The 10,224-nt window shown below is 40.0% G+C and overlaps 1 protein-coding gene across 1 annotated transcript; it reads right to left on the bottom strand.

Moving 5' to 3' along the window:
• Positions 1 to 14: 14 nt before the first annotated feature.
• On the bottom strand, positions 15 to 7,394 carry T265_09737 (hypothetical protein; the record flags this gene model as incomplete). Its single annotated transcript, XM_009175902.1, has 4 exons — positions 15 to 127; positions 1,666 to 1,829; positions 4,715 to 4,791; positions 7,239 to 7,394. 4 exons carry the CDS (start codon positions 7,311 to 7,313, stop codon positions 15 to 17), a joined length of 429 nt encoding a protein of 142 aa, XP_009174166.1.
• Between the last annotated feature and the right edge of the window lie 2,830 nt (positions 7,395 to 10,224).

Genomic DNA, 10,224 nt, shown 5'->3' with positions numbered 1-10,224 from the left:
CAATCCTGGGGGGGTTATGGGTTGTGCATAACCACCAACCCACCGCTACGCACCACCACGCTCCGCAATAACGCACTGATGATATCACCTCGATTGGTGATGAAACGTTTGAAATCAAATTGCCCAGCTCAATGAACAACCCAACAATAGAACTCATGTATACAGAATCAGATAGTTCTGGCTTCGGTTTTCCTCTGATTACATTTGAAAGCCTCACATCTGGAGACTCACTTATTGAACAACCATCGTAAGAGGTGCACTCAGGTGACAAAATCCATTGCAATAGTTCTACACATGTAGTCCGTAATTCCCTCATATGCTTCATAAAATAACTGGCGAAGGTGGTTTGGTAATTTTTCTCGAAGTGCTCTAGTTATTTTGAAAATATCTCTAACAAAGAAAAAGTACTCGTTTAACAAGAAAGTCGTATAATATATTCGACTAGATTGTGACTGATGTCTTTTCGAGGTCTAGGGAAACAAATAATCCTATTCCCTGATTTTCCTCGAAAAATTGATATATTTGATGGATTATGTTGGAAGATTCGCGAAGTGGATATATGTCACTCAGGATAAGGGGCCGGTATCGGTAATCAGTTGATATATCACCAGAGTATTTTCCGCAGTGAGCCAGCTGCTCGTAAATTGACATCAAGTTAAATATCAGCTTTTGTCCGCCTGTCTTCCAGTGACGTTAGCGGTGGTCGGACAATCATTGGATTAATTTTCAACTTACTAGGCGGTTGCATTTGAGGTTCCAAATTTTGGTATGTCATATAATTAGTTTGGCTCCAAACTAGTTCAGCCCAGTGGACCGTGGTTTTGACATGGTAGTTGGATTTTCTCACATTCGCGTGATACCTTGGGGGCAGCTGAATCAATATTTGTGAAGGCCAGTTATCACTATATTTACCGAAGACTAGAATTAAGCGGTCAACCGTTTAACGGCACACAGAGACCACTTGAGTGTTCTACCGTGTTCACGTCGCATTGTCCAAGTGTCACCTTAGTTGAAACCACGGTCATATCGCCATACAATCCAAGCTGTATTCGGGTAATAGGAGATGAGACAAACAGCACAATGAAATAGATTTTTTCCAATACTATACACATTCTTATCATGCTGGATGACCGAACTTTTTGTTTACACTCGGTAGAAATCAGACGAACTCGAATTTAACCAATTTACTTGAAGTTCACCAGCAATAACTACTATTTGAGGTAATACACTGTTTTTTAACCAGTTTAAAGAAGCTACTGAAGGAATTCACAGAGAATATTTATATCCAATCCTCCGGCCGTATAAGTCAGCATGCTGCCGCGAAGTCTGGTGGAAAAACACCAGGGACGATTAATCAAAGTATCCGACGTCTCCGCTCACAGCTGACAGGTCACAGAATGTCCTGGTGTTCAGTTTCTAGATGGAGAATTGAAGAGACTTGTGGATGATTCACATCTGACAGTGCTCGAATGGACCGGTATGATACTTATCGGTTTTTCCTTAAGTGGGCTAACTATATTAGCATAACATACTGGATTGCCATGTCACTTGTCCCGAAAAAGTCAGATGTTCAGCTCTAAGTTGTGACCAGCATCCGACACCCTATAGAAGTATCCAGCAACGTCAGTTAAAGTCCTAGGATTGAGCTATTCGCCCACAACTCACCAACTTCATCCGGCCTCGTTGCTGTGATAATCTTATTAGAGGAATCCGTTGAACCTTGCAAACTTATCTTCCGTGTATTTCTTGAATACGAATCACCAATTGAGCCAGAAGAAGACGGTTTCGATGAATAGTTCTCTTCCACTTCTGGACAAATAAGTACCGGACTAGGCAGATTGGAGAACAAGTTGGATGTAAAATGTGTAGATAGCATGCATATCACAATTCTTCCACACTTGTGGAAAGTATGGTTCAATAGATAAGTTGGTACCTTTTAGAACATTTTCTCAGCTTGTATCACTCGGATTCGTTGTAGAAGGCTCTGCTACAGGCATACATGCATTAAACCATTCCAAATATAATAAAAATGGTAGGGTGAGAAATGCTTTGCTGCACAGAGTACAGTTGCAGTGTTATCGTCTGATATAGAAAAAGTTTCTTGGCCGTACACAGAGAAATATACCGAAAATTTAATGCGACATCTTAATAGGACATATTTAAGCCAGCAGTTGGTTGGAGGAAGTTTTAATCGATCGATTTTATTTCAAAACTTCGGTGAATCGCGGCTTCCTATTTTTTATTGAATCCAGATGACCAAGAAGTAATGTCTCTTGATGTCTCTCTTGATGTCTAGAATGACGATCAACCTCTCAAGATTACCCAAGTTTGCGTATTGGTAAACGCACTCTGATAATAAGATATTTGAAGCCCTGTTTGGGCAAAAATGAGCTTTAGGGAGAGAACGCACAATAGCGCCAGGTAATCCTGCGTTTAAGCTTGCGTATCACAGATCTATTGTTCGTTTTTTAACGCTTATTAGAGCAGTCAGCAATGCAACAGGATATTCCATAGCAGAAGCATATGCATAGCTCTTGCACATTCACTAGCCATGTTAGAAATGTGTTGGAATATTGGTAGCTCGGGTGCACTGCTTGGTAATTGAATAGGTAGCTGTTGGTCTGTTCGTCGAGCGTTGGAATTCATTTACAGACGATTCGTCACTGTTCGACGAGACATCTTCCGCTCACTGAGCATGCCATTCTACTGAAACTTGATGAATTCACAAATAAAGCTTCTGTACTGATGCGAAAGATTCCGTTTTGACATGCCGACAAGCTGACTGATGACGGACAAAATTCTGCGTGTCTGACGGATAATCTTCTTAACTCGAGTTTGCATTGTCATCAGCGCACCGCAAGCGGTGCCGTCATTGGCTCCTCAAAACCGCTTGTGTGGATCACCAGTGAATCAACCGCTTTCAATCAGAATATTTGTTCCGGTTTCCCGTCGGTTATATACGTACAGACATATGATCATTATTCTCGAGTCAGCCAAGTTTTGGGGCAGCAGTCTATAAACAGCACCATTCTTTCCAACAAATCAAATATCTCCGTGAAATCTGTCATTCTCCTTGTTACCAATGCACCGCAAAGTTAAAGTTAAACTTGCCTACTCCATCTTGCCGAGCGCAGCTGGGCGCCCGGGATGGCTGTTTAGCTCATCATTTAAAACAGCCACACACACTTGATCTTGCCATTTCCACCCATGTCGAGGGTGGCCTCGAGTTTTGAGGTTTTCCATTGAAGTTGATGTGTCTTAACTCCTCTTTGTTTTTGGCTTCTTATACTGCTTTCTCCTTGATCTCTTTCCTAGAGTCTAGCCGTTCAGTCCATAATCAGACGTCTTTCTCTCTCCTCCTGAGGCAGCATTATCAAGGCCAGTGACTCATTTGTTCCACCAAAATAATGTTGCAAATCTGGCCTGAAAGCCCGGAAGATAATGCATAGGGGATTCCTAACGTTGCTACGTACAGTAGTTGTATTCAGAGCCACAATGGACTTTTTCTTCTCTACCATTCCGATTAGTCGTCACGTTTAACTGTTGGGTTATCGACATGTGCAATCATTTTGGCCCCTATTAGAGATCACCTCATTGCTGTTTCCATTTGTATGTCGCTGTTGGTCGTCGGGGAGAAAGTGCAATGTCCTGGTTTAAATGCAACAAAGAACACTACAGCCGTACTACGTCGGTCACCTTTGATTTTGCAACCAGTTAAGCTCCATCTTTAAGGTGCGGTTAACAATCGTTAAATGATAGAATACTTAGAAATACAATTTGGTAATTTGCAGGTTACATCCATCCGCAAATCCAACGGATTCTCAGTAATTATGAACTACAGGGAAAATGTTAGCTTAAATATACGTCACTTAATGGCTGATATCACCACAATCAAACTGACCACATAGTAGCGCAGCAGAAATCAGACCATCGCTGAAACAATTATTTATGAGTGATTTGTATATCCCAAAGAATAAAACNAGCTGTGGTTTGACTGATATTCACTGTATGCTGCGAACTCATTAAAAGCTGGACAAATTTTACAGCTGCAATAACCAAGCTTTGAGGGGTTCCAGCAGGCAAGTTACTTCAAGGAGCCAGCGAAAATGGCCAGTTAGTAGTGGTCTACTCTGCTATTTTTCCCTTCCCAAAAGATGCCCTGGGAACGATTCGATGATTATCGGACTGAGTGTATCTACGTAGGAACTCGTCCGTACTATAAAAGACTGCAAAATCTTCCAGTAGAACGGGTTTGTGTTCTTTCCATAGCCATCCATTATAGTTTCGCAGGATATTTGCCTACTGCCGAGAAGCCAAGTGTTCTAAACTTTTCAACAGCTCGCGGAAGACCTGATAACATTAACTCAGTTGCTTGAGCACCTTAGACTCTGATGATGCAGTTTTTTGCTTCGAGCCAGACTACTGAAAGAGTTCTCTATGAGTGAATGCGTAATTACTATCAACTTTCTTGGGCGTATATCCAACTATTCGCCACTATTTCGTGCCGTTCGTTTTTCACTAAAGCCATTTTTCGGAGGTTTGTCAGCATACGCTTACAAATAGCCAGTAGACCATTGTTACCTCCGGTTTGAAATTTTTTCATTTGCCTTCTACAACCTCATATGCCGCGTGACATTTGATTTTCTTGACGACAAACTTACAAACCCATAAATGTTTTAACCACACATAACAAATCCTAGGTGTTTGTGCTCACATATTGGGGAATTTCTTTTCACTTTCTCTAGCTTTGTTGATTGCTTCGACAACGAGTTGCGCGGGAACGTCCAGGATCTGTGAAAAAATGTGGAAAGCCTATAAGTTATACTCAGTCAAAGTTTGTGTAAGCAGCGCAGCCACTAGATAATGTCACCTCTTTGCGAATTTACTGACACAGATTGACCTTGATCGTTCATTGGTTGTCCCGTCTTCAGTTGCGGTAGGCCGTAACTGTTCGTTTCTGTTTGTTTGGTAAAACAAGGCTATCTGTAACCTGCTAGTTTGCACAATTAATGATGGAGTCAGGACTGGTAATGTGGTGGAAACCTTAATCCGATTCCTAAATCGGACTGGTCTTCATGGGAACCATTCCATTCATGACCGTGAATGAGTCCATTAAATGGATCTAAGAAAAACAAACCCTCCCCAAACTGATGGGACAAGTTTCCCACTATCCCAATATCCGTCCAACGCACGTTGGACGCATCTGAATTTTATGCGTCTGAACAGGCGATCGTGTTCACATTTGTGCGATGTCTGCCCGACTCATCGAACGACGACCCAGTAACTGTCCTGGTTGTGACGATCGATTGACCTGACATTCAGGACTTCCCAGTCCGGGGTTGTTCATAAACTTGCACCGTGTTGTAAGATTTGGACCGCCTAACGGTTAACTGCTGAACAATAACAGTCAATGTCTCACAGTTAAGCGAGTTAAGAATTTTGCGTCGCTGAGCACAAATTGAAGTATTTTTGGGACATATGATTATGAGGAGCTTTATTAGCCCAGAAATATCCCGAAACTCGCACAAAGATGACAACCGTCTTCGGCGAGTAAGCCACGTGACTTAGAGAAATGTTGTGCTACACACGATTGATCCCCTTAAGAGGGACCAACTGTTAAGAAGCCTCTAGGATAAATAACTTTTTCTATGGTAGAACATCTGACCGAAAATTATGTGTGGATATTTGGATTAAAATAGCGGTCAGCTAAACCAGTTTTTATAATTATTCGTTAAAAACCTTTACATATCAGCTCAGGCCACTTGTGTCCTGTTTTTCATCAAGACATTTCAGGAACTTCTGGTGGTAACACTTGGATATACAAACGAATCTTAAATGCTCGAAAATCAAGACATTTTGAATACACAAGCAGCATTCAGTCAGCACCGAAAGCTGTCTATCAATGCATTTCTTGCAGTTCAGACATTATAGTGAATGCACCAGAGCCGTTCATAAACTGCTGCTTTTGGTATTTTATCGCTTTTTTCATTAACAGTACCGATTCCCTATTTATGGTCACTCGCTGCATTCGCATGCATTGCAGTATCAACTATGCTGGTTCTTCTTTAAGCCTTCTGTTTAAACTTTGAATGTTTGTGTCTGTGGCGTTCCTATCCGCAGTCTTTTCTAGGAATTCTGTTGCACCATGACCTCTGAATGAGTTCATTTTAAAGGCCTTCCACCCTTTAAACCACTACACTTCGTGATACAGAGTAACGACTGAGCATACGCCTTCAGATTCAGTTTCAGACTTTGTTTCGATAGGTCGCTGAGAAACATAGATAACTGCGCCTAAGGTTCGGTGGTTTTCATTCGAAAACGATTAGAAAGACATCATGCGTATCTTTATTTGACTTTATCGGATTTTAAAAAGGACAGAAGCGCTGGTGAGCCTGAATGTTTCAAGATATGACCGCAAGTTCAACCAAGATTATCGCTTTAAATCCATGCCAATGGTTTGGCAATTATCTGAGAGTATGGATGATTTATCTTTGAAAGCGTCTGACGATTCAGCTAGGTCAGCAGTCGATTTTCAATGTACTGGAAATGAAAAGACTTTTAAAAAGGCCGAACAAAGTGAAATTCAACGGTCTTCGCTAACGTTCGTAAGAGATTGACATCTGCTGTATATCCTTCTTGATTTTGTCATGTTTAATAGGTCTGGGATTCTCTAATGAGTAGCCTGATTCACTCCTGTCTAAGTTTGGCTTACCAGGTACTGCAGCGCATAATTAAGTGACTTTTTTTACAGTAGGCGATACACATTCATAATTTGCAGTTTGGCAAATTTTTCCGAATGCTTTTGAGGACTGCCACTTTTAACGAGTTTACCACAAGACTACTACAACAGGTTTTGTGGCTATGCTTTTGTAACACCTTCTATTTCTGTAATGATTAAAACTTTCACGGTCAGACAGGTCTCGTTACTTTGTTTATAGTTCACTTACTTAAACAAATACTAGGAAAGTTGTTCCTCTGTTTAGCCATTTTTTCTTGCTCGAAAAAGACGAAACTATTGAAGATATCTACGGTAAACTTTATGTAGTCACTGATGATCCATTATTATCGCGATATATTTCTAACCTCATTTTACAAACGCTTTTCATCTGGTCTGGTACAGTTGAGAGGAGACCCAAAGAGTCACATGCGGTGGAAAACAGTGCTTCATCATTCTGTCAGATCGTAAATGCAAAGTTTGAGAATTTCAAACACAGGTGCGTTTTGAAAGTTACACTAACCTGAAACGCATGCAGCTCGTTGTGCTCCGGTTCTCCGTTTGGTAGCGATTTCGCATCTATTTGAAACAAAATCATATTGTTGTTTTCACCCGCCAAGCTGTCTGACTTGAAGTTCAAAGAACGAATGGTCGAAAGTGGAAATCTTTCCAGTTCTTGCTTTAAAAATAAAATAAAATAATAAAATAAAAGAAAAATAAAAATAAAAGAAAATGGGACTAATTAATTGGGAGATTTTATTCTTATTCATTGTTGAATTAACTGTCGGGATGAAATGGAGGTAATAAAATTAGGTTCACCACAAAAATTTTGAGGCAGCTCGACAAATTCATTACTGGCTTGTACATTCATTATCTTGTTTATTTATTTTTCAAACAACAATACCCCAGTTCTATTATCATTTTTGGCCTCACAAGATAGCGTTTTTTGCCTGAATTTACGTCACCGTAATCTTATTTATAGTTCAATCATTTAAATAATTGATTTGATTTAATTCATTTCAGTTTGATTCACCACTGCGGAACACCAAGTTTTCGGGCTAATATATGTTAATTCAAAGAACCATTCTGGAGCTGATCGTCGTGTAAACTAGCTATCATTAATTAAATCGGTTTGACAGGAAACGTAAAAATTTATCACTCCCATTTAATCCCATCAGGACCGTTTCCGAATGTATAATGAATCTTCCGGAAGTGTTATGTTTCTTGCTTACGGTATCTGAAAGAACTCCTGTATTTTTTTCGTTGACTCCATCTTTCTACTCAGTTTTGAATTTCCACTTTATTCATCAAGTATGAACAAGTATGAGACAGACATATTGTATTACAAAGCGCACTGCAAAGGAGTGATATACCTATTTCGTCGTCACAGATAGGACGGGTTCTACCGTACAACATGACTTGAAAGCATACTGTTTCAGAAACCTCAAAGCATGGGATCTTTGGACGTAGTGTCGCTAGGACGTAATGGAGCACACAAAATGGAATAACACACGACTGGAAATCTACGTTTTATTTTTCTACAAATTTCCCAGATAATATTTAGGAGAGTAAATAGAGGTGTCTATTTGACATGAACCTCATTCCAACTTTAGGGAAAGTTATAGTAGCCAAATTAACGGTGTTTGATCCATTCTGTGAGGATAATATTCTTACCTAAAAGGCATTGATTTGAGCTGTTGTAAGGTCGAGTATAAGGTTGATGCACATCGTTGATAATGTGCAACCTTCTTCAACATTGCTGGGCTCACTTGATAGCGTTGAACACAGGAATTATAGTTTAAGCCATATGCAGTTTCAGGGAAATCTTTTGTTGCTCCAGTCCCTGTTCAACTTAGCCGAAGATACCATAAAACAGAGATTCAGCTGGTTTTCTGTTTGGTCTACCATTAACTTTAAAGTGATTCACAATTGGATATAGTTTGCGATCGCGTACAACCTGCAGTTCAAGTGGAAAATAAAACTGATATCTTTAGAGCTACAAAAGGAAAGTTTGTGAGTTTCCAATGGTTTTCAGCAGCTCTGTAAGTAGTATCATGGCGCAAAAAACGCTCTCCTGTTTTGATTACTGTTCAAGCTAAATAGTAAGGCTGCCTTGGTAGCGCAATTCGCTGAGGGATACTATAATCAGGAGATTTAGTTCACGTGCACGAAAATAATTTGAACAAGAATTCTGTCGCTTGGTTTAGAACGCCTACATAATCACTTCGCCTTTTTCAGGTCCAAGACGAAAATGCTCAGCTCTGGCAGCAGCAACAAGTGATGCGTTTGACATCACTATGACGCTTATGGCGACATCGCTGCTAGGTTACAGGAAGCTCGATCACACGATCCTATACTTTTGCCTAATACTATATCTTATTCGCAGACTGTTACATTTTGTCTACTACACACGCCTCAAGACTTGAGTTGGGGACAGCATAGCAAACCGTAAGTTCATCTAAATTATTCACATTCTTGAGGATTTGGCTTCCTGGCTGGCAAAATTTGAAGCCGGATGATGAGAGATGTTTCGGTGTTTTGTAAATTTATTTGATTTGTCGTGGTTTTCGCACACCCTTTTAGCAGAGGGGAAATGATAAAACGATGTATAACTTTTTTTATCTCTTACATTTTGTTCAACTATCACAAGGGATTTTTCATAAGCGTCCTCTTCGATTACCATTTGAACTCGTATACGCTCGTCTTTGGGTTGGTTTTTCAATAGCTCAATCGCGTCTGACATATTGATGAGCGGAGATGTGGGGGAACTTGTGAACGTCTTCACGTGTTCCACTTCAAACTTGACGGAGACTTGGCCGTTCGATTTTTCATCCATGGTCACGATGCTATATTATTAAAAGTTGAATGTGAGTAATTCAAAAAGAATAAGAATAAAAAGTGTAAAGTGATTTTGGCATCAATAGGATCTCAATGAAACCAGGTGTTCTTGGGGTTACAACATACTGAGCCTGAGTTTTCCTCTTTATGAAATCAGCTCATTTAATTTCTTTATTGGGTGTTGGAGATGATGCAATGTGCTGGTTTACCGCGTGTTACCGTGTTTTTTACGGACTGCTACAAGTGAATCATCGTCTTTCAGGATGTCGTTTTCAATTGGAATGAAGATCTTCATAGCACCTGGTTTATCAATAAAACCGAATTTTATGGAATATCCACTTGTACTCCTAATAACCAGTTAATGGAGTGGTCCATTGATCGTTTGAGGGAAGGACAAGTGGCTATGTGGCCTACAACTGTGATCATATTTTACTATACTGTGACAAAAGAAAAATATGGCATATTTGCTTTGAGGTATGCAGCTTAAAGTCTTCAGATCAGTGATGCACGCTCAAACTGTTTTCAAAAATCAATACGGGTTATGTGAATAGTCTGAGAAACAGAAAGAACGGACCAACAAATAGAAGAATGTCAGTATGCAGTCAATCAAGAATGGAAGTGATTTTCCACAAGGGTAACAAAAAACATATGACTCTAACTAACGAAGCGCC

This window comes from Opisthorchis viverrini (genome assembly GCF_000715545.1).
Source record: "Opisthorchis viverrini unplaced genomic scaffold opera_v5_307, whole genome shotgun sequence".
Lineage (NCBI taxonomy): Eukaryota > Metazoa > Platyhelminthes > Trematoda > Opisthorchiida > Opisthorchiidae > Opisthorchis > Opisthorchis viverrini.
The sequence above is the reverse complement of the archived record's forward strand: the minus strand, read 5'-3'. Positions and strand labels throughout refer to the sequence as shown.